The sequence below is a fragment of the Theropithecus gelada genome, chromosome 2 (genome assembly GCF_003255815.1).
Source record: "Theropithecus gelada isolate Dixy chromosome 2, Tgel_1.0, whole genome shotgun sequence".
Classification (NCBI taxonomy): domain Eukaryota; kingdom Metazoa; phylum Chordata; class Mammalia; order Primates; family Cercopithecidae; genus Theropithecus; species Theropithecus gelada.
The window spans coordinates 20,750,716-20,776,406 of NC_037669.1; the positions used below are offsets into that span (position 1 = coordinate 20,750,716).

General features: G+C 38.2%; 1 protein-coding gene across 1 annotated transcript in view; it reads left to right on the forward strand.

Annotated features, from left to right (window-relative positions):
* The window catches only part of ADGRG7 (adhesion G protein-coupled receptor G7), a 72,725-nt gene extending 55,581 nt beyond the window's left edge, over nucleotides 1-17,144 (forward strand). Inside the window, exon 16 of the mRNA XM_025375566.1 lies at nucleotides 16,702-17,144. Coding sequence (XP_025231351.1) covers nucleotides 16,702-16,959 — 258 coding nt within the window. The 3' untranslated portion in view covers nucleotides 16,960-17,144. The remainder of the gene's footprint in view (nucleotides 1-16,701) is intronic.
* Nucleotides 17,145-25,691: the final 8,547 nt, after the last annotated feature.

Here is a 25,691-nt window from a genome sequence, read left to right on the forward strand (position 1 = left end):
AGTCCTGAATTCTAGTTTGGTGGCACTGTGGTCTGAGAGACAGTTTGTTATAATTTCTGTTCTTGTACAGTTGCTGAGGAGTGCTTTACTTCCACTTATGTGGTCAATTTTGGAATAAGTGCGATGTGGTGCTGAGAAGAATGTATATTCTGTTGATTTGGGGTGGAGAGTTCTGTAGATGTCTATTAGGTCTGCTTGGTGCAGAGATGAGTTCAATTCCTGGATATCCTTGTTAACTTTCTGTCTCGTTGATCTATCTAATGTTGACAGTGGAGTGTTTAAGTCTCCCATTATTATTGTATGGGAGTCTAAGTCTCTTTGTAAGTCTCTAAGGACTTGCTTTATGAATCTGGGTGCTCCTGTATTGGGTGCATATATATTTAGGATAGTTAGCTCTTCTTGTTGAATTGATCCCTTTACCATTATGTAATGGCCTTCTTTGTCTCTTTTGATCTTTGATGATTTAAAGTCTGTTTTATCAGAGACTAGGATTGCAACGCCTGCTTTTTTTTGTTCTCCATTTGCTTGATAGCTCTTCCTCCATCCCTTTATTTTGAGCCTATGTGTGTCTCTGCATGTGAGATGGATCTCCTGAATACAGCAAACTGATGAGTCTTGACTTTTTATCCAGTTTGCCAGTCTGTGTCTTTTAATTGGACCATTTAGTCCATTTACATTTAAGGTTAATATTGTTATGTGTGAACTTCATCCTGTCATTATGATATTAACTGGTTATTTTGCTTGTTAGTTGATGCAGTTTCTTCCTAGGCTCGATGGTCTTTACATTTTGGCATGTTTTTGCAATGGCTGGTACCGGTTGTTCCTTTCCATGTTTAGTGCTTCCTTCAGGGTCTCTTGTAAGGCAGGCCTGGTGGTGACAAAATCTCTAAGCATTTGCTTATCTGTAAAGGATTTTATTTCTCCTTCACTTATGAAACTTAGTTTGGCTGGATATGAAATTCTGGGTTTAAAATTCTTTTCTTTAAGAATGTTGAATATTGGCCCCCACTCTCTTCTGGCTTGTAGAGTTTCTGCCGAGAGATCTGCTGTTAGTCTGATGGGCTTCCCTTTGTGGGTAACCTGACCTTTCTCTCTGGCTGCCCTTAACAGTTTTTCCTTCATTTCAACTTTGGTGAATCTGACAGTTATGTGTCTTGGAGTTGCTCTTCTCGAGGAGTATCTTTGTGGTGTTCTCTGTATTTCCTGAATTTGAATGTTGGCCTGCCTTACTAGGTTGGGGAAGTTCTCCTGTATGATATCCTGCAGAGTGTTTTCCAACTTGGTTCCATTTTCCCCCTCACTTTCAGGCACCCCAATCAGACGTAGATTTGGTCTTTTCACAGAATCCCATACTTCTTGAAGGCTTTGTTCATTTCTTTTTCCTCTTTTTTCTTTAGACTTCTCTTCTCGCTTCATTTCATTCATTTGATCCTCAATTGCTGATACTCTTTCTTCCAGTTGATCAAGTCGGTTACTGAAGCTTGTGCATTTGTCACGTATTTCACATACCTTGTAAGTTGTATTCCTATATATTTTATTCTCTTTGTAGCAATTGTGAATGGGAGTTCACTCATGATTTGGCTCTCTGTTTATCTGTTCTTGGTGTATAGGAATGCTTGTTATTTTTACACAGTGATTTTGTATCCTGAGACATTGCTGAAGTTGCTTATCAGATTAAGGAGATTTTTGGGCTGAGATGATGGGGTTTTCTAAATATACAATCATATCATCTGCAAACAGAGACAATTTGACTTCCTCTTTTCCTATTTGAATAGCCTTTATTTCTTTCTCTTGCCTGATTGCCCTGGTCAGAACTTCCAAAACTATGTTGAATAGGAGTGGTGAGAGAGGGCATCCCTGTCTTGTGCCCATTTTCAAAGGGAATGCTTCCAGTTTTTGCCCATTCAGTATGATATTGGCTGTGGGTTTGTCATAAATAGCTCTTATTATTTTGAGATGTGTTTCATCAATACCTAGTTTATTGAGAGTTTTTAGCATGATGGGGTGTTGAATTTTGTCAAAGGTCTTTTCTGCATCTATTGAGATAATCATGTGGTTTTTGTCATTGGTTCTGTTTATGTGATGGATTACATTTATTGATTTGCACATGTTGAACCAGCCTTGCATACCAGGGATGAAGCTGACCTGATCATGGTGGATAAGCTTTTTGATGTGCTGCTGGATTCTGTTTGCCAGTATTTTATTGAGGATTTTCACATCGATGTTCCTCAGGGGTATTGGCCTGAAATTTTCTTTTTTTGTTGTGTCTCTGCTAGTTTTTAGTATCAGGATGATGTTGGCCTCCTAAAATGAGTTAGGGAGAATTCTCTCTCTTTCAATCATTTGAAATAGTTTTAGAAGGAATGGTACCAGCTCCTCTTTGTACCTCTGATAGAATTCGGCTGTGAATCCGTCTGGTCCTGGACTTTTACTTTTTTTTTATTGGTAGGCTATTAATTAATGCCTCAGTTTCAGAACTTGTTATTGGTCTATTCAGGGATTTGATTTCTTCCTGGTTTAGACTTGGGAGGGTGTATGTGTCCAGGAACTTATTCATTTCTTCTAGTTTATTTGCATAGAGGTTTTTATAGTGTACTCTGATGGTAGTTTGTATTTTTGTGGGATCAGTGATGATATCCCCTTTACCATTTTTTACCATGTCTGTTGGATTCTTCTCTCTTTTCTTCTTCTTCTTCTTCTTTTTTTTTTTTTTTAGACAGAGTCTCGGTCTGTCATCCAGGCTGGAGTACAATTGTGCAACCACAGCTCACTGCAACCTCTGCCTCCTGGGTTCAAGATATTCTCCTGCCTCAACCTCCCAAGTATCTGGGATTATAGGCATGCACAGTCACGCCTGGCTAATTTTTGTAGTTTTAGTAGAGATGGGGTTTCACCATGGTGGTCAGGCTAGTCCTGAACTCCTGACCTCATGATCCACCCGCCTTGGTCTCCCAAAGTGTTGGGATTATAGGCGTGAGCCACTGCGCCTGTCCTCTTTTCTTCTTTATTAGTCTGGCTAGTGATCTATCTTTTCAAAAAACCAGCTCCTGTATTCATTGAGCTTTAAAAGGGTTTTTCGTGTCTATCTCCTTTGGTTCTGCTCTGATCTTAGTTATTTCTTGTCTTCTGCTAGCTTTTGAATTTGTTTGCTCTTGCTTCTCTAGTTCTTTTAATTTTGATGTTACAGTGTCAATCTTAGATCTTTCCTGCTTTCTTTTGTGGGCATTTAGTGCTATAAATTTCCCCTAAACACTGCTTTAAATGTGTCCCAAAGATTTGGGTACATTGTGTCTTTGTTCTCATTGGTTTCAAAGAACATCTGTATTTCTGCCTGTTTTTATGTCTGCCTGTTTTGTTTCTGTTTTTATGCCAGTGCCATGTTGTTTTCATTAGTACAGCTCTGTGTAATTGGAAGTCAAGTAATGTGATTCCTCCAGTTCTGTTCTTTTTGCTCATGATACCTTTGACTCTTCTAGGTCTTTTGTAGTTCCATATAAATTTTAGGATCATTTTTTCTTTTTCTGTGAAGAATACCATTGGTGTTTTGATAGAGATTGCATAGAATCTGTAGATTGCTTTGAGTAGTGTGGACAGTTTTGAAATATTGATTTTCCAATCTATGAACATGGAATCTCTTTACATTTTTTGTGTCCTCTTCAATTTGTTGCATGCAGGTTTCAGAGTTTTCGTTGTAGAGATCTTTCACTTTTTTGATTAAGCTAATTCTAAGGTATTACATTGTATTTATTTGTAGCTTTTGTAAATAGGATTGCTTTCTTAATTCTTTTCTGTTTTGTTTTTTTTTTTTGAGACAGAGTCTTACTCTGTCACCCAGGCTGGAGTGCAGTGGCACAACCTCAGCTCACTGCAACTTCTGCCTCCCAGGTTCAAGCAATTCTCCTGCCTCAGTCTCCTGAGTAGCTGGGACTACAGGCATGTGCCACCATGCCTAGCTAATTTTTTGTGTTTTTGGTAGAGACAGGGTTTCACCATGTTAGCCAAGATGGTCTCGATCTCCTGACCCCAGTGATCCACCCACCTCGGCCTCCCAAAGTGCTGGGCTTACAGGCGTGAGCCACCATGCCCAGCCCTTAATTCCTTTTTCAAGTTGTTTCATGTTGGTATATAGAAATGCTACTGACTTATGTATGTTAATTTTGTATCCTGCAACTTTACTGAATTTATCAGTTCTGATCGTTTTTTTTTTTCTTGTGGAGTCTTCAGTTTTTTCCAAATATAAGATCATATCATCTGCAAACAAGGATAATTTGATTTATTCCTTTCCAATTTAGTTTTTTTTATTGCTTTCTCTTATCTAATTGCTCTGGCTAGGACTTCCAGTACTGTTGAATAACAGTGGTGAAAGTGGGTATCCTTGTTGTGTTCCAGATCTTAGAGGAAAGGCTTTCGGTTTTTCCCCATTCAGCATGATACTAGCTATGAGTCTGTCATATACATCTTTTATTGAGTTGAAGTATGTTCTTTCTATCCCCAGTTTTTAAGAGTTTTTACCATGAACAGATGTTGAATTTTATAAAAAATATTTTTTAGCATCAATTGAAATGATCGTGTGGGTGTTGTCCTTCATTTGGTTAATATGGTGTATCACATTGATTGATTTGCATATGTAGGCCATCCTTGCGTTTCTGGGATAAATCTCACTTTGTCATGATGAATGACCTTTTTAGTGTGCTGCTGAATTCAGTTTTTTAGAATTTTGTTGAGGATTTTTGCATCAATGTTCATCAGATATATTGGCCTATAGTTTCTTTCTTTCTTTTTTCTGATGTGCCTTTTTCTGGTTTTGGCACCAGGGTAATACTGGCCTCATGGAATGAGTTTAAAAGTATTCCTTCTGCCTCTATTTTTTGGAGTAGTTTGAGTTGGATTGGTGTTAGTTCTTCTTTAAATGTTTGGTAAAATTCAGCAGTGAAGCCACAGTTCCTGGGCTTTTCTTTGCTAGGAAACTTTTTATTACAGCTTCAATCTCATTACTTGTTACTGGTCTGTTCAGATTTTGTATTTCTTCATGATTCAATCTTGGTAGGTTGTTCGTGTGTGGAAATTTGTCCATTTCTTTTAGGTTTTCTAATTTATTGGCATAAGTTGCTCGTAGTAGGCACTAATGATCCTTTAAATTTCTGTGGTATCAGTTGTTATGTCTCCTTTTTCATCTCTGATCTTATTTGTTTGGGTCTTCTCCCCTTTTTTCTTAGTCTGACTAAATGTCAATTTTTTTGATCTTTTAAAATAACTTTTTGTTTCATCAATCTTTCATTTTCTTCATTTCAATTTCACTTATTTCTACTGTGCTCTTTATTGTTCATTTTCTTCTACTAATTTTGGTTTTGATTTGCTCTTGCTGTTCTAGCTCCTTAAGATGCATCATTAGGTTGTTTATTTGAAGCTTTTCTGTTTTTTTTTTGATGTGGGCACTTATTACAATAAACTTTCCTCTTAGTACTGCTTTCACTGTGTCCCATAAGTCTTGGTATGTTGTGCTTCCATTTTTATTTGTTTCAAGACATTTTTCAACTTTCCTTTTAATTTCTTTCTTGACTCATTGGTAATTGAGGAGCATATCATTGAGTTTCTATGTGTTTGTATAGTTTCCAAAATACCTCTCGTTATTGATTTCTAGTTTTACTGTGTTGTGGTCAGAGAAGATACTTGATATAATTTCATTTTTTTGAATTTTTAAATATTTGTTTTATGTTTTAACATATGGTCTATCTTTGAGAATGATCCACATGCTGAGGAGAAGGCTGTGTATTCTGCAGCCATTGGATGAAATGTTCTATAATTACTATTAGGCCCATTTAGTCTATAGTGCAGAGTAATTCTGATATTTCTTTGTTGATTTTCTGTCTGGAAGATCATCCAATGCTGAAAATAGGGTGTTGAAATCTCTAGCTATTGTTGTATTAGGGCATATATCTCTCATTAGCTCTAATAATATTTTATTTATATATATGTATCAGACATATATATGTATGTATTTATATATGTGCATATATACATATATGTATATATTTATATGTGTGTATATACACATATATGTATATACACATATATATTTATGTATTTTTATATATATTTTGCATATATATATTTACAATTGTTATATCCTCTTGCTGAATTGACCTTTTTAATCATTGTATACTGAACTTTTTTCTTTCTTTTTACAGTTTTTGTCTTGAAATCTATTTTTTCTAAGTATAGCTATTTCTGCTCTTTTTTGGTTTCTGTGGAGTATCTTTCTTCACCCGTTTATTTTCAGTCTATGTGTGTCTTTATAGGTGGTTTGTTTCTTGTAGGCAACATATCATTGGGTCTTGTTTTTTCCTTTATTCAGCCACTCTTTTGATTGCGGAATTTAGTTCAGTTGTGTTATTGTGTTATTATTGATACGTAATGACTTACTCTGCCATTTTGTTTCTTGTTTTCTGGTCTCCTCTTCCTTCTTTTGTGTCTTCCTTTTAGTGAAGATGATTTTCTTTGGTGACATGTTTTAACTCTTTGCTTTTTATTTTTTGTGTGTCTATTGTATGTTTTTTGATTTGAGGTTGCCACAAGGCTTGCAAATAATATTTTATAACCCATTATTTTGAGCTGATGACAACACTGATTGCATAAACTAACAAACAAGCAAAGAAAAAAACAATAAAACCTCTATAACTTTTTGTTTTTTCTATTTATATCTTATTATACTGTCTTGAGAAGTTGCTATAGTTATTTTGATATGTTCATCTTTTAATCTTTCTGCTCAAGATATAAGTAGTTTATACACCACAATCATAGTTTTACAATATTCTATTTTTTCTGTGTACTTACTAATACCAGTGAGTTTTGTACTTTAAGATAATTTCTTATTGCTCATTTTCTTTCAGATTGAAGAGCTCCTTTTAACATTTCTTGTAGGACAGGTCTGGTGTTGATGAAATCCCTCAGGTTTTGTTTGTCTGGGAAAATCTCTATTTCTCCTTCATGCTTGAAGGATATTTTCACCAGATGTGCTATTTTAAGCCAGAAGTGTTTTTTCTTCATCACTTTAATTATGTCATGTCACTCTCTCTTAGGGTGTAAGGTTTCCACTGGGAAGGCTGCTGCCAAACAAATTGAAGCTCCTTTGTATATTATTTGTTTATTTTCTCTTGCTGCTTTTAGGATCCTTTCTTTATCGTTGATCTTTGGGAATTTTGTTATTATATCTTCAAGTTGTATTATTGGGGTCTAATCTGAATGGTGTTCTATAATCTTCTTGTACTTGAGTATTGATAGCTTTCTCTAGGTTTGGGAAGTTCTCTGTTATTATTTCTTTGAATAAACTTTCTACACTAACCTCTTTCTCTACCTCCCTTTTGGGCTAATAGCTCTTAGACTTTTCCTTTAGGGGCTATTTTCTAGATCTCGTGGGCATGCATCATTAATTTTTATTCCTTTTTCTTCTGTCTCCTCTGACTGTGTATTTTCAAATAGCCTGCCTTCAAGCTCACTCATTCTTTCTTTTGCTTGATTAATTCTGCTGTTAAGAGACTCTGATGCTTTCTTCAGTATATGTCAGTTGCATTTTTCAGCTCCAGAATTTCTGCTTAATTCTTTTTAGTTATTTCAATCTCTTTGTTAAATTCATTTGATAGGATTCTGAATTTTGTCTCTATGTTATCTTGAATTTTTGTTGTGCTTCCTCAAAATAGCTATTTTGAATTCCCTGTCTGAAAGGTCACATATCTCTGTCCCTCTGGGATTGGTCACTGGTGCCTTCTTTTTTATCTGTTTACTTATTTTTTGGTGAGGCCATGTTTTCCTGGATGCTCTAGATGCTTAGGTATATAGTAACAATAGGGTTGGACCACTTTAGTCCCTCTTCTTAGAGTAGGAGAGTTTTTTTGTCAAGTAGCTGGATTGGGACACATATTCTTTCCTTTTCTCCTATGCAAGGTGTTCATGGCAGCTCCTCACCATGATTGACGTAGACAGTGTTACAGTTGTTGCTGAAGGTTAGACTTCTGTGGGATTGGCTGAAGGTTTTCTTTCAATTCTTTTAAATTTATTTAGTCTGGTTTTATGGCCCAACATTTGGTGTACTTTGGTGAATAAAACATTTACTCTGGAAGAAAATGTGTATTCTGAAGTTGTTAGATAAAGTATTCTAAAAAAGGTTGTGTCAAAGTGATTGTTAATGGTGCACAAATGTTCTATCCTTACCAATATTTTTGTCTGATTCTCTCAATTGCCAAAAAAAGGGGTATTAAAATCTCCATCTATGATTGTAAATTTGTGTATTTCCTTAATTCTGTCCATTTTTGCATCACATATTTTGAGGTTCTACTATTAGATGCATACACATTTATTATTGTTATATCTTCTGGATGAGTTGATAATTTTATAATTTAGATAAAAAGGTTTCTTTACCTCCAATAATACTTTTTGTCATAAAATCTACTTTATCTGATATCCAACTTTATGCACATTGGTTGCATGATATATATGTTTTCATCTATTTACTCTCAATCTATTTGTGCCTTTATATTTTAAGTGTGTATCATGTAGACAGCAAATACAAGTCTTACCTTTTTATCCATCCTGGCAATCTCTTTCAATTGAGTGTTTAGCCCATTTAGATCTAATGTATTTTTTGATATAGGTTAATTTGTGTCTATCATTTTCCTATTTGTTTTCTGTGGTCATTCTATTTTTTATTCCTGTTTCTCCTTTTTTGCCTACTTTTGGATACATTTAATGTTATTAGGCTTCTAATTTTAATTTATATTTCAGTCATTAAGCAATACTTCTTTGCATTTTTGTGGTCAATTTAGGGATACATTATACATCCTTAACTTTTCATTGTCAACTTAGAGCTAATATTTTACTACTTTCCAGTAATAGCTAAGAATCTTATAACAATGTAAGTCCCTTTGCCATCTCCCTTCTCTCATATTATACCTTTATGTATTACATCTGCATACATTACAAACCCTACTATGCAATGTTCTTATTTTTGCTTTAGATATGCATTTTAAGGAAATTAAGAGAAAAGAATTTTTATATTCAGTCATATATCTATGATTTCTAGTATTCTTCATTCCTTTCTGAAAATCTGAATTTCATGAAGTGTTTTGTGGCATAATTTTACATTGGACTGAAGATACTTTTATTCCTTGAGTCTTATCTCAAGGACATACTTAACCAGAAACCTTCAAAAAATTAAATTCACACTTTGTTTTAAAATTCTGAAAAAAGTTATATATTTTTCCTTTGGAAATAATTCTGCGAAGGTAAACATCTGGATTTTGGCCACCTCCTGATTTTATCATCATGAAAATAGTGATGAAGATAAACCAAAATAGTGGATAAAAATAAATTTGTTTGACTTTGGAGAGTTGTTTTTTTTTTTTAAACTTCATAGTTATGTATTATGTGTGAAGAAATGTCAAGACTTTTAAATAAAACAAAGATGCATTATTGAATGGCATCTTTTATTTCTTTCTTTCTTTTTTTTTTTTTTTGAGACACGGTCTCACTCTGTCACCCAGACTGGAGTGAAGTGGCATGATCTCAGCTCACTGCAACCTCTGCCTCCTGGGTTCAAGCAATTCTCATACCTCAGTCTCCTGAGTACCTGGGATTACAGGCGTGTGCCAGCACACCTGGCTAATTTTTGTATTTTCAATACAGACAGGGTTTCACCATGTTGGCCAGGCTGGTCTCGAACTCCTGACCTCAAGTGATCCACCCGCCTCAGTCTCCGAAAGTGTTAGGATTACAGGCGTGAGTCATGGCACTGGATGTTGAAAGACATCTTGAAATCAGAATTTCTCTTTACACTTGTTAGCCTATGCCTCCTCCCACAGTGAACATTGCTCTTTACTGTGATGGAAGAGCAATGAAATTACTAAATGGCCTTTACTCTCTGTAGTACGGAAACGTGTCTTCTCTAAGCTGGCAGAATTCATTAAACTTCAGTGGAATGATACTTCTCCCTTAAAGTACTCACACCCTACCAGGATCATCTGTATGAACAAACATCACCACTGAACTGCCTGCACAGGGCAAGGAAAGGAGCCCCTTCTGAAAGCTCACTCCTGAAACTCCAGACCATGAACCCTAAAGGCAAGGGAATAATTCAAGGAATCCACATGATTGTTAGAACTTTTTGAGAATTTTCAGTTTTGATATTTATTGAGATTACTTCCTAGTGATGCCAGCGGCAGACCATCTGAAGTGGCCGCTGCCATGACTCCGGCTGCAGTAGAGTACAGGCGCAGGCTATGGGTCCTCAAGTGCAGATGCTGAGGCAGGCAGTCCCCAGAGCCTGCCCCAGGGAGCGCCCCCAGAGTCCACCGCCCTGGGAACCCGCCCCTGGGAGCTGCCGTGATGGGGCCGGGCCCAGCCGCCCACCAGTGGGAGAGCAGTGCAGTCGGGCAGGCACGGAAGAGCAAGCAGAGAGGGGCCCCGGGTGGAACTGGGCCTGGGGCGGTGCCACACTTGCACATGGAACGTGGGGGCCAGGCCCGAGATGTAGAGCTGGGGTCACGCTTCAGCGGACTGGGGTGGGAAGCGGGAGCGGTGCCCACTTCGAGGACCCAGCGAGCAATGTGGCCACCGCGCCCAACCCGCCGACGGTGCCAAGTTCCTGCGCCTCGGGAACAGTCCGTGCTGCTGGTCACCCTAGGCTGCGTCCTCAAGATCTGCTCCACATCAAGGTGACCGCCGAGCCTGACGTTTCCAATGGCCAGGCCCAGGGCCCACGATCTGCTCCCGGAGGTGCCCTCCAGGCAGGGTCATGAGCCAGGCAAGGGGGAGCCCCAGGCAGTCCCTGAGTGCTGGGGCCGCAAGAAGAACTTGCACTGACGTCACCCCTGCCCCGGTCGTTGGCCCGGGCCCAGCAAGGACCTGAAGCTCCCACTCCAGGCTGTGAGGAGGGGCTGCCAGGGCTACACACTCCACTGAGCCAGCGGGAACCGGGGACAAGAGGGAGCCCCACGTCTTCTCAGTTGGCAGGGTGGGAGCTCCCTGGGTGCAGCTGCAGCTGCCTCGTCGCAGCTGCTGACCGAGGCATCTTTGCATTCTCAGGGGTCCGGGAAGACCCCCCTGCCTGACTTCCATGAATAGAGGCAGGAGGCAGACAGGCTCTTGGGCGGAAGGGGGCGGGTCCGTGGTGAAGCCCCACCTTAAAGCCGGGGAGGGCCTGATGACCAGCTGTAGTGAAGAACGACCCTCTCTGCTAAGAGCTGAGCACTCATCGGAACACCCTGGCTAAGGAGAGGAGCTACCCACTGCGGTTGCGGGTGTCCTCTGAGCTGTTCCATCACTCAATAAAGCTCCCTTTCGTCCTGCTCACCCTCCACTTGTCTGCATACCTCATTCCGGATGCAGGACAAGAACTAGAAACCCACCAGAACGGCAGGGCTAAAAGAGCTGTAACACAAACAGGGCAGGGCTGAAACATGCCCTTTGCTCTCCACATTGTGGGCAACAAGGAGAGGAGAGAGGAGAGAAGAGCTGTGGCCCTTCGGGGAGCCCAGACCTAGGAGCTCCCTGAGCCAGGTTTGTGACACCCTCTTTAGGGCTCTGAGGTTCCTGGTGTCTCCAAGCTTCTGAGTGTCACCGGCTTCCCTGGTGTTAGCCATGCAAGCTGCTTATGGTAAGCCTGGTCCAGCTGCAGCCTCGCAGGTAGCTGGCGCTTGTGCCAGTGCCTGGAGCTGCCTGCCCCACTGCAGCTGGCCTGCCTGGCTGTGCACAGTGGCTGGACCCCATGCTCGCTCACACACCCCTTGCCGCTCCACACATGGCTCGTCCTGGGCAGGTGTGGGATCCAGGCCGGTAGCTAAGCCAAGCACAGCCTGCCAGGCCGAGTGGGAGGAATGAGCCCAGTGGACCAGAGCTAAACTTTGGCAAAGGTGCCACTGGCCACCTATATTTCTGTCTGGTGAAACAACACGCCAAGGATCCCGTAACGCTAACAATACTTTTTTAAGGTGCTTGTTATCTTCAGTTCTCAAATTATTTTGTAATAAAACCTCATTTACCTTTAACTTGTTCATCAGAGACTGAAAGAGGTGTGTAAAACTTCCTTTTATTCTATTTGTCTATTAATTTTTCTTCTGACTGTTTTAGCAATTTGTCTTTATACAATTCAATGCTGTGTTATCACGTTCCTGTTAATTCATGGATATGGTATTTTATATATCTATGGAGCATTATACGTTTCAGCAGTATAAAAAGTCTCTCAGTCCCAGTTTATCTTGAAATCTGATTTTCCGTATAGCAATGTAGCAAATTCTAGTTTGTTTTTATTTGATTTTATCTAATTTATTTATGCTAGTTCTCTTATTTTTAAGTTTTCTCCTCACTTTGTTTTTACCTTATCTCTTTTTAGATCCTGCATATTTAGATTTGTTTGTTTTTGATAATTTTCTCATAGTTTTTCCATTTTATCTATTTATTTATGTATCGAGACAGGGTCTTGCTCTGTCACCCAGGCTGGAATGCAGTGACACAATCCCAGCTCACTGCAGCCTCAATCTCCTGGACTCAAGTGATCCTCCCACCTCAACCTCCCAAGTAACTGTGACTACAGGCACGTGGCGCCATGCCTGCCTGATTTTTTTTTTTTTTTTTCAAATTTTTTACAGATATAGGATTTCACTATGTTGTCCAGGCTGTTCTTGAACTTCTGGGCTCAAGTGGTCATCCTGCCTCAGTTTCCCAAAGTGTTGGGATTATAGGCCTGAGCCCCTGTGCCTGACCAGTTTTGCCATTTTATTAAAAATGTTAAACGTTTGGCTATTTAGTTAAATACTAGCTATTAAAACTAATGTTTGTTTTTATTGTGTTATCTTAGTATTTTTTCACTGTACGTGTATCATTGCCTCCTTAATTTCATATATTGTGTTATATAAATTATGTTTTTAGTATAACTTCCTCTATTTGTAGTATTTTCATTCTATTTTAAATTCTACTAATTATAATCTTTGTTTATTAAATATTACTACAACTTATAAGATACAAATTTCAATTTCCAGAGTAAAACAACAGATACTGATTTCCCTCTTTTTAAGGTAATAACACAGTTTAACTGCTTCTTGCAGTTTTGTTGGTACAATTTAAAATTTCTCATGTTGTGGTTAAGTTATACTGTCTACATTATTGTCTTTTAAGAAATATTTATAATACTTAGATTATGTTTGATAATTATATTAACTGTATTTTCTTATACTTAACTCTATGTTTAAATGTTTTTAATGTTTTGCCAGTCCTTTTATATTGGAATGTCCTGTTATTTTGACTTTCTTACGTTAAGGAGTCTCGCATTAATGGTAGTGATTTTAGAGTAAATATTTAGTGGATGGTTGGTGAACATTAATGAGGACTTTTCTAGTTGATAATTTTTCTTTAGATACCATGACACATAAACTACGAATTAGCTTGGCATTTAATTCTTGGCAATCACCTTTATTCATTGACACTCTATAGACGCATGGAAATTTTATGTTGTGAAAATAAAGCCTGAGAAGGAACCAAAATTCTTGTATTTTTCCCCATTCTTATGTCATCTCTTTTTAAAAATAAATCATTTTGAAATAATTTTAGACCCATAAGAAGTTGCAAATAGTATGGAGAATTCCCCTGTACCCTTTCCTCAACTTTTCCAATGATCACATCTTATGTAACTTTAATACATTATCAAAGTGACATTGATACAATCTACACAGATTATTTATTGATGGGCTTTATTTCTTTGTGGTGCTGACTTTCATTCTAGCTTTATTAACTATCAACTAAATGAAGAAATATGACTCATTATCAAATAAAAATATTGTTTTGTAAATGTTTTTGTTCCCTCTGCTTTTTACCCTATAAAATTAGCTTTTTATGCATACTCTTCTCATCTCTACAACTAGAATATCAGTTCTCTGAGTGCAAGGAACTTGCTTGTGCATATCTTTCACAGTAGATAACATCTTTATTGAATATCAGGATGAGCTATTCTGTATTTCTTGAAGAAACTACAATTTTGATGACTATCCCATTAAGTTGCTAAGAACGGTAACTACGGTGTGAAACTGGTGCCATGTTGGCTGTTTCTGGCTATGGTAAAATGTCATTAAGGAGGAAAGTCTTTGATACAAAATGGAAATTATTAGGAAAGGCATTTGATCAGACTATATAATGCAGTTGGGGAGCTGCCTGGCTTTTTGAATTGCTACCAACATATTTAATGCCTCTAAGAACCTCATCCTTTATCCCAGGTAGCCCTCTCCAGTGCCTTTTAGGATTAATTCTCTTAGATAATGGAGGGGTGCCTGCTACGAAATTTACATGGATATAACTCAGTTCTTTACAATTGTCAATATCTAATGGAAACTCCTAGAAGGTCAATAAATAGGGTAAGCCTAGTCTGACATTGCCAATTGATTCATGGGGCTTGTTGCCCAGAGTGAGCAGGAATTTAGGGAGGAATCTGAATGAAGGCATAGTCAAGGATATTCTCTTCTCCATGCATAGGAAGGGGACATTATAAAAGAGAGGTCCGTAACAAAATGTTAATGTTAAAATGGTAAAAATTGTTAATGGTAAAATGATAAAAATTATACATGGTAAAATAGAGTGTGACAATGTGGCAAGGACATGGAGCTAACCCAGCTTTACCATTGATTCCTATGATTATAGGAAAATCACATAACCTCTGTGGGTGAGCTATGCAAAATACAGAATGGGGTCGGGGGGCAATATGTGTGTTAAAATCAACACAGTGTTTTATAAAATGGATCTGAATATTACTTACATCAGAACTTACATAGTATGTTAAAATGCTGATTCCTGGGCCTCACCACTTACCTACTCAATCAGAATCTACAGGCATAGGAGCTGGGACTCTTCATTTTAAACAAGGACCTCAGGTGATTTCTGTGTACATTGAAGTATAGGAATAACTAGATTTGTTCACACATAAAACTTCTAGATTTAGAATGCTATAATTCTAATAAACATTTACTATTTGCTACAGATATTACTTAGAAGGTCCAATTTGATCTTTGTGTTAGTGGTAATCAGTCTGACCCACATATTTTTTCCTTTCAAATAATATTTTTGGGATTTTAGGAAGCACAGAAATACTGGGAGTCCACCCAAACAGGTCCAACAGGATGGTGTTTTTATGAATTATCCATGGTCTAGGGTCTTTTCCTAATTATTGTACCAACAGAAATTTGATTGAATCTCAGTTTTACCTTAGAATTTAAATTCTGGAAAAATCAGATGAAATAGTGTATGCCACAAAAAAAGATGGTTTTCTACAGACTGGATTTCTCATGTGCCCCAAATAAATTTCTCTCCCTTGAACAATCAGGATGGCCAATGACTAGTCCTGCCCTTCTGAAACCTGTGTCTCCAAGCACACACTCTCATAAGGGCCTTTCTTCTGATGTATTAGATACCACCTGTTGAGTAATAAGGAAGTTATTTTTTCTACTTTTGGCCAGAGACTCTCTTGCCAACACTTACTGATATTTAGTCAAGCTATCAGGGTCTTTCCATAGTACCAGAAGTCTCCAATAACAGACTGACAGAATATGATTCCAAAAATAAACTCTTAAAAGGGTTGGGGCCAATGTGGGAGACATTGATGGATATTTATTTTTAAAAATAACTTTCATTTTGAAATGATTTAATAAAAAATTTTGGAAAAATAGTATAGCTCCCACATATTCTTTGTCCAGCTTTCCCAAATGATAATGTCTTATATGGCCATAGTATACTGTCAAAATCAAGAAACTGACATTGGCACAATATTATCAACTTAACTACAGATGCTATTTAATCTGTCATTTCCACAAAGGATATTAATAAAGAATTAACAGAGGCATCTCAAAAACTATGGTACACTTTCCAGTCACTTTCTATTACAGTTACAGGCAACAGTGTAGGCAGTACCATATGTTGGATAGACGAGGGGTTTTGGAGCCAAAGATGTAAGAATTCAATTCCAGACTCCACTGAGTACTGGTTGGGTGATCTTGGACAAACTACTTCGTTTATCTGAACTGTAGCTTCCTTATCTGAAACATGTGGATGATAAGGCTTGTTGTATTGGGTTGATGTGAGGATTACATGAGAAGGATCAAATGAGGAGGATTAAGTGAAAAGCAAGGGTCTGATACTAATATGACTTCGATAAATTGTAGTTTTTACTGGAAACATGTAGAAAATATTATTCAGTGTTTTGTGGCTCAATTTCTCATGTACATCTGGTCTTTATAAGTACAGAAAAGCAGTGACTAGAAGGGCTTTACATTTTTTTGTCCTTAAGTGCACAAATTTCTAGTTATGTTACTAAAACTCAAAGAAATATGGAATCACAGAATGTTAGAACTGGAAGAAGAATTAGGTATTTCATAGTTAATCTTCTTCCTTCAGGAAGTTGCACATTTACACAGCCAGCTAGTGGCAACCCAGGACCTGAACACAGATCTTCTACGTCTGCTATTGTACTATTCCATGTAGATCTTTGTATATGGGAAAAACTTTGTCTCAAGCCTGTTAGATTAAAAAGTGCATGGCAGCTGCAGACTGGCAAATTCAAGTTGGGGAAGTGCCATGCAGATGAGAAGAATGGGTGGCAGAGTGAAATAAAATGTCTTCTTTGATACTGTATCTCAGCACTTACCCAACATTGAACTGTTGTTCTATCTGCAGGGAGTGCAAATTTTTATCCTGTACACTGTTAGAACAAAAATCTTCCAGACTGAAGCTTCCAAAGTGTTGATGTTGCTATCGTCTATTGGGGGAAAGAAGTCATTGTCTTCAGTGACTCAGCTGAGGCTGCGTGTAAGGATGTATAACTTCCTCAGGTCATTGCCAACCCTACATGAACACTTTAGGCTACTGGAAACCTCTCCGAGTACTGAGGACATCACACTCTCTGAAAGTGACAAAGCAAAGCAAAGCATCTAGACGGTAAAACTTACCTGTTGTGGTCTTTTTAATCAACTCGTTTGAGTTTTATCTGTTTCTCTCCTTTATTTCCCAGTCATCTCAGAAAGTCTTCCTCAATGTATTTTGCTTAGGATTAAGAATTAGATAAAACCTGTTGTTTATTATTATTCAGGATAATGGACTTGGTAGTTTTTCTATTTTTCTTTTTTTTTTTTCTTTTTTTTTTTTTTTTGAGACGGAGTCTCGCTCTGCCGCCCAGGCTGGAGTGCAGTGGCCGGATCTCAGCTCACTGCAAGCTCCGCTTCCCGGGTTCATGCCATTCTCCTGCCTCAGCCTCCCGAGTAGCTGGGACTACAGGCGCCCGCCACCTCGCCCGGCTAGTTTTTTGTATTTTTTAGTAGAGACGGGGTTTCACCGTGTCAGCCAGGATGGTCTCGATCTCCTAACCTCGTGATCCGCCCGTCTCGGCCTCCCAAAGTGCTGGGATTACAGGCTTGAGCCACCGCGCCCGGCCCTCTATTTTTCAATAGATTTGTACTTGAATGAGGTGAAGAATTTCACAAAACATAGAAGAGTACCATTGTTCCTTATATTGTTAAATCTTTGTGACACACTTTGACAAAAATGTAGAACCTATAACAAATTCTTTTACAAGTTACTAAAAAGGACACAAAGAGAAAAATTCATCTTCCAGAACAAAATTATTCCTGATGAACAGTGTTTGGGGATTTGCTTGTATGTATTAAACTTTTGACCTCTAAATATTTTACAGTTGTATGTGCTTGTACTTTTATTTCCAATGAAGAATTTGGCACCAATTCAACCTTTGGAAAGGGATATATTTTTCTGTTTTAAAAAAAATTATGTTTTGTGACCAGGGTAATTGGCTCTGTAAGAAATGGGCAGCGAGACAGGTTAGTTTGTTAGTAAATGGATATTTCCTTCCAGTTCTTTTTTTTTTTTTTTTGAGACGGAGTCTCCCTCTGTCGCCCAGGCTGCAGTGCAGTGGTCGGATCTCAGCTCACTGCAAGCTCCGCCTCCCGGGTTCATGCCATTCTCCTTCCTTCCAGTTCTTAATATATCTGCCCTTTCATGGAAGTGACACTGAGACCTCCAAAATGAGAACTTAGTCATAATCATTGTTTATGGCTTTTAAAAGATTTAACTTCTCATGGAAAGTCAAACACTTGAATTATGAATGGCTTCCTCATAAAAAAAAAGGCCTCCATTTGGGTGGGGAGCATTCCCACTGGACTTAGGATATATAGTCTTTAAATTGCTGTTTTCTGTTTTGCCATAAGTGAGACAACTGCTGTCAGTGCACGGAATTCAGAGATTAACAAATGTCATGTGGGCTTGGCACTCCCCAAAGAATGTGTGTTTTTTAGAGAAATAGTTGTAAAAGACTGTTGGGTTCCTGGGCAAGCCAACAAGAGCCTATATTTACAGGAGAACAGAAAAAAGTAAAGGGAAGAGAATAAAGAATAAAAGCAGACCTCAAAAGCCAGTGTTCTTAGTGGCATCATAGGGCTGCACCTAAATAGTAGCAGGGCACAGGGAAAATGATAAGATGTGGTTGACTCAAAATTTGTATTCAGATGAAAATAAACCTCAAGTAAGGGCCACTTTAAATGTTAAAAAAAAAAAAAAATCACCAAAGAGCCATATTTAGCCTGAGGGTAAGTGTACGTGTTTCCCTTTGTAATTACAGTTGTTTTTTTTGCACTTTTTTTTAGCGCTTTTGGGGCATAGTAACTAAAATTCCATAAAATGTTGCTGAAATACTGGGCTATAAATGTGCAAGCTCCACATGCAATTGTTGTGACTAATTCAGGTGGACATGGATATTCCTCTGTCTACCCTGAAATGAACGCTACCACTAGGAAATAATTCCTTTGATTTAAATCATTGTCTCGTGCACTGGTCAGCAATTTTCAGTTTAATGATAGAAACCCAACTCAAATTAGGTTAAAGGTGAAAGGTAATTTAATGGATCGGTTAATGTAAAGTCCAAGGACCGAGTTGGTAGGATTACTGTATGTTTTAGTTTGCCTGGGCAAGTCCCAATTTGTGCCTGTTTTTCTGAGTTAAGCATGACTAGCAGCCCCTTTTACCTTCAAGTGTCATGGTTTGAGTTACAAAATATATGATAATGCTAACTTTAGGTCTATTTAGAACAAGTGATGTGGGAAGGGGCAGGGAAGTGCTGGGTAGAGAAGGGCAGGGTCCCTGGTGAGGGCTCCACCCTTGGGCCTGTTCCCATGGACCTAAGTGAGAACAGGCACTCCTGTTTTCATGCCCAAATGTTGCATTTTCCAAGGTCACTCTGGCCCACATGACCCCCATCCTGTGCCCATATAAACCTGAGACCTTAGCGACACACACATAAGCAGCTGAACATTGAGAGGAGCAGAGGAACAGAGTGGTGGAGAATGGTGGGGTGGTGTGGCAGAGAAGGAGGGAAGAGGCTTCTGAACGTTGGCCAAGGACAGCCAGACTCCAGGGGAAGATCACCTTCCCACTCCATTCCCCTCTTCCAGCTCCCCATCCACCTCACTGAGAGCCACCTCCACCACTCAGTGAAACCTTGCACTCATCCTTCAAGCCCATGTGTGATTCGATTTTGCCGGTCCACTAGGCAAGAACTCAGGATACAGAAAGCTATCACACTGGCCCTCTGCCCTGGCGATAAGGCAGAGGGGCTTATTGAACTGATTAACACCAGCTGTCTGCAGATGGCAAGGCTGAAAGAGCACACTGTAACACACAACCACTTGGGCTCTGGGAGTGGCAGACACCCACCCATAGATGGTGCCGTGGGATTGAGTCCCAAATGCTTTCCCCACGACCTCTTCACCTGCCTGTCTACATGTTTCGCCTGGGAGGCACGGAGCCCAGGGAGCCACACCCCTGTCACATGCCCTGTGACAGGGATAAGGGAACTCTATCCTTTCACAGGGAGTGCTAAGAATGTGTCAGATATTCTTTTTCTCTCTGTTTCCTGGCTCCGTGTGCTTCTGTGTTTGATGTCATTCTAAAATTGGGTTTAGGTAGCTGGAAATTGGCTATTGGCATCCCTAATCTTACAGCCTAATGATCTAACAGGAAGAGACATTTATTCTCTTAGTATCCACAAGTAAAATCTCATGGAATGACTCTAATTCTAGTAATCATTCCAGCAGGAAAAAAGAAAGCACATTAAGTATTTAAAATAAAATTTTAAAGCAGACAGTTGGTTTCGCGGTGTTTAACAAGCTCAGAGACAAATTGGAGAATGAGGCAGGAAATGTAGAGATTAGCAAAATGAGAAAGTAGAAACCTCTCTTAAGCCAGAGAGATAAACTAAGAAGAATTTCCATAGCCAGGGCCTGCGGCTGAAATCGGGGGGGGGGGGGGGCAATGGTGGGAGCTGGAGCCAAAAAGAGACAGCCTGCTCTACCCAGAAAAAAGAACCGGAGAAGAATCCTGGCTTCCCCTTTCCTCCTGTCCTGCAGCCTCCCATCAGCATCTTCCATTGGCTGCAGCCTGCTGAGCCAGGGTCAAGTCCCCCTGTATTACCCAATACAACAGGTGCAGGGAGAGGAGAGAACTGAGGGCAAACAGGCCCAGGACTGGCATATCTTGCTTGGGTCGTGTACCCACAGGCATTGTGTTCCGGGAATATTGCTCCAGCTTGGGTCACATACCCACTGTGAAGTGGAGGGATGGAAGATGACTTGGTTGACAGGATATCATGGACCGGAGAAAGGAAACTTACATCACGGAAGGGATGTTGGCATCAAAACATTAAAGAACTTCTACTAAACTCCCTGACAAAGTACAAGTACCCCTGGGGAAAGAACTACTTTAAAACTCGTCAGTCATCTCCCTTGTCTGAGCAGGGTTTTAATAGGCTCGGTAGGGAGATCAAGAAATTAGGGAGACCAAGAAATTATTTGGTGCCTTGGAAGTTGAGGAGCAAAAAGAGGAATTAGAAGAGCAGAAAGGTGACTTACTTTATAAAAAGGATATAGCAGGAAAGAGAGACTCAAGGCACTGCAGAACTGGTTTCTGTGATATTGTATATGGGCAGCTGTGCCTTTCAGTGTTTTCTGGTTTATTTTGTGTGATAGTAGTGACCAATAGCCTTTGTTTTTGGTTGTGGTGGCTTGCGCAGTTTCTTTGGGGAACAAACCATCCCGACCTTTGCGTTTCTTTTTCTGGGTCTTAAGTGACAATTCAGAGTTCACTGTTAAACTGTCAGAGTTTGGATTGCTTTTTCTCTTCCCTTTCCTATTTTAAAGTTAAAGTTGCCTCTTTTTTTTTTTTTTTTTTCTTCCCTGTCACCAACAAAGGGAGATCATTCTCAAGTTCATTGCTATCAGCTTGTCATTGTCTCATTCAGAAGAGCTTGGCATTTTTTGTAAGTGTTTGGGAAACCTGAGACAGAAATGTCAACTGGATTTTACTGGTCTGTCGAACACTGGAGCTCTCTGGCTCTGTGGAAACCCCTTAATGTAACCTTTTAGTTCCTATGGCTCCTCAGAGGAGGTCCAAGACAATTCCATACTAGAGGTTGCGGGGAGGGGGTTACTGAGAGAGGAAACTGCTGTAACAATTTCAGCTTTAAAAAATATTCACATATAACTCAATAGCAAAAAAAAAACCAAAAAAAAAAAAAAACCACCAAAAACCAAAACCAAAATAAAACAAAAAACCTGATTAAAAAATGAGCAAAGAACCTGAGTAGACATTTTCCCAAAGAACACCTATAAGTTGCCAACAAGTATATGAAATGATGTTGAACATCACTAACCATCAGGGAAATGCAAATGAAAGCCACAATAAGATATCCCTTCATACCTGTTAGAATGGCTATGATCAATAATGTTAAAAGACAACAGGTGTTAGCTAGGATGTGGAGAAAAGGGAATCCCTTTACACTGTTGGTGGGATTGAAATTGGTACACCCACTATAGAAAACAGTATGAATGCTCCTCAAAAAATTACAAAGAGAACTACCATATGACCCACAATCCCTTTGCTGGGTGTATATCCAAAGGAAATGAAATCAGTACTTCAGAGAGAGATTTCTGCTCCCACGTTTATTGTGGTATTATTCATGATAGCTAAGATATACAAACAACGTAAGTGTCCATTGAAGGATGAATGGATAAAAAAATTATGATACAGACACACACACACACACACACACACACAATGGAGTACTATTCAGCCTCTAAAAAGAAGGAGGTACTGCTATTTGTAATAACATGATTAACCTGAAGGATATTATGATATGTGAAATCACTCAGACACAGAAAGAAATATACTGCATGGTCTCACTTATATGTAGAATCTAAAAAGAAGACAAACTCATAGTAAGAGAGAGTAGAATGGACTGGGACTGGGAAGTTGGGGGAAAGGGGAGATGTTGGTCAAATTGTACAACATTCAGTTATAGGATAAATAAGTTCTGGAGATATAATGTACAGCATGGTGACTATAGTTGATAACAGTGTATTATACACTTGAAATTTGCTGGGATTAGAAAATGCAATATTCACAAAGCGTATCTTTTACAAAAGCAAAATCCATAATTCCCTAACTTTGACTATTTTCTATTTTTCCATAATTCCTATGCTCTTTGTCTGAACACATAAGAATTTTACATAACTAATGACAATACATGATTTGATTTTCACTTATTACCTAGTTATGCAGTCTTCTTAATGATTGCATAATATAATTTACTAAGTTGTTTCCCTATTATTGTATGTTTATATCATTTTAATATTTAACATTGTAGTGACACTGTGATGAATAAACTAGTGCATATATTTTTTCCTTTCTTTTTCATTATTTCCTTAAGATAAATTATCTTGACTCAGATAAATGTGCCAAATTCTCTTGACCAGATAAATTTAAGACCCTAGTGTATATTGGTATATTGTTTAGAAAACATTGCAAGAATGTATAATGTCATCAACATTTGGAGGACCATAAACTTTTTTAATATAGTTGTTTATTTCGGTATTTTCTTATTTATATTTTTTACCCATTTTCAATTGAGCTATTGTAATTTTTTCTCAGAAATTTGTGTTTCTTATCTATTATAGATCTTAGTCTTTTAGCTATTAATTTGGTGGAAATATTTCTTCCAGTTTATTGTTTTCTTCTCTTTTTAGAATAATGAAATGATTACTCTGGATTTGATTGGAAATGTCCAAAAGATTAATAGAACATTTAGGATTTTCTGAGTTTATATGCCTTTACCCAGGCAGAATGATTTTTCATGTTAGATTAAGAAATATGTTAAGAACTATGCAGAAACTTCTAAAATGTAGAACAGTGGCATAAATATGCCACGTGACATCAGATGACTTATGTATGACATATGACATCTCTAACCCTTCTTTACATCAGATAGCAGTTGAGTGGGGTTCCAGGACAAAGTTATTTTTTCCTTTCGAATGTTTTCTGTCTCTTTGTGTCCACCTGCCTTTTCTTAAAAAGAAAACACTAAATCTTGGAGAAGTTTTACTAGCAATTATTAATTAGAAACAATTTTAAAACCACGGGGAGGTTCAAAGTAATGTTACAAATGTGACATCTACATTACTTCATTTACTTATGTACCTATTATAATGTGTAATTGAAAAAAGATATAAAAGTTGCTGAAAAACTGATTAAGAAGTCAGGAGTAAGGGAAAATAAGAATAGAAACAAAAAGTATGAGGCCAGGGATGAGAATAATACCCAAGAATCATAATCTTGTAATTTTGTTAGGAATCAGCCACAAATTAGACTGTAAGCTTTTTAACACTCAACATAAATATAGAAATATATAAAAATATAGAAATATTACAACATAAATATAGAAATATAACATAAATATAGAAATATTACATAAATATGGACATATAGAAATATTACAAGTCTATCTCTTAACAATTAAACCACAATTTCTTGGCAAAAATACAATTATTTTAACAGTACATGAAATTGGCATTAAGTTTCTTTGAAAACGTCCATTTGAATATATTACCAAATCAGAGGGCAAACTATGTTGAATGAACAGAGACCAAGATGAGACTGTTATATCTCATTTGTAAATTTAGTATATTAGCATACATGCCTGCAAGTCTGCTAAGTGCATACACTGAAAAGTTATGTATAATCAGTTTTACTCTGAAGTTACACAATACTATGTACACATAAAGGCACACTTAATGCACCAAAGGAAACGTTAGTATCAAAAGTGGATCAGTGAGGAGTTTGTTGTTGTTGTTTGTTTGTTTGAGATGGAGTTTTGCTCTGTGGCCCAGCCTGGAGTGCAGCGGCACGATCTTCGCTCACTGCAACCTCCGCCTCCCGGGTTCAAGTGATTCTTCTGGCTCAGCCTCCCCAGTAGCTGGGACTACAGGCATGCGCCACCACGCCTGGATAATTTTTGCATTTTTAGTAGAGACGGGATTTGACCATGTTGGCCAGAATGGTCTCGAACTCCTGACCTCATGATCCGCCCGCCTTGGCCTCCCAAAGTGCTGGGATTACAGGCTTGAGCCACCGGGCCAAGCCTTTTTTTTGTTTGTTTTTGTCTTTTGTCTTATATTTGTGTTCCTTAATTTTGACTGGTGAAATTAGTTTTCATTTTGCTTGTTTGCTTTGGTGGAGGGTTTGCTCTCTTTCATTTTTAAATTAATTTTATTGATGTATCATTTACATACAATAAATATACTCATTTTAAGTGCACAATTAGATGAGTTCTAACAAATTCATACACCTGTAAAACCACTGTGCCAGACAAGATTAAACATGTTTCCATGACTGCATAACATTCCTTGATGACTTTTCCCCTATTCTCAGCCCCAGGCAAGCACTGATCTGCTTTCTATCAGATACACACAGTTCTGTCTCTTCCAGAATATCACATGAATCATACAGTATGTCCTCTTCTGAGTCTGGGTTACTCACTCGGGATATTTTTGAGATTCATCTATATTGTTCTGTGTATCAGTGGTTAGTTTCTTTTTATTGCTAAGTAGTATTTGTTTGGATAGACCACAATTTGTTTATGCATTCACCAGTTCATGGGCATTTTGTTGTTTCTAAGTTTTGACTATTGTGAATTAAAGCGCTATTAACATTGTTATACAAGTCTTTGTGTGGATATATTTATTCTCTCTCTCTCTTGAAATACCTGGCCATGTGCGGTGGTTCACACCTGTAATTCCAGCAATTTAGGAGGGCAGGATTGCTTGAGCTCAGGAGTTTGACACTAGCCTGGGCAAGAAGGTGAAACCCCATCTCTGAATCTAAAAAAAAATTAAAAAATAAGAAATATGTAGTGAAATTGCTGAGTCATAGAGTAAGTGTATACTTACCTTTATAAGTAACCACCAAACAGTTTTCTAAAATGTTTGCACCATTTTATGCTCCCAACAGCAATATATGAAAGTTTTGAAGTCCAATTTGTGAATTATTTCAGAAACTGAAAATAGTTTATTTATTTCTTTTGTAGGCCACTGATCATATTTCTAAAAAAATTCCGTATATGTTAACCCTTTAACAAAAAGAAGAAAAAGCAATGCAGAGTGGTATGCCCTAAAGCTGCTATCTTTTACAAAGTATTTCTCATAGAACTATAGTTCAATTCTTATCTGTATTTTTCTTGCAACCTTGCAAGTTGGTGCTTCTGTACACGTGGAAGTGCGACCTTTATAATCTGCTGAACTTTAACATAAGCTGCTATGAAGCCACGATATAAC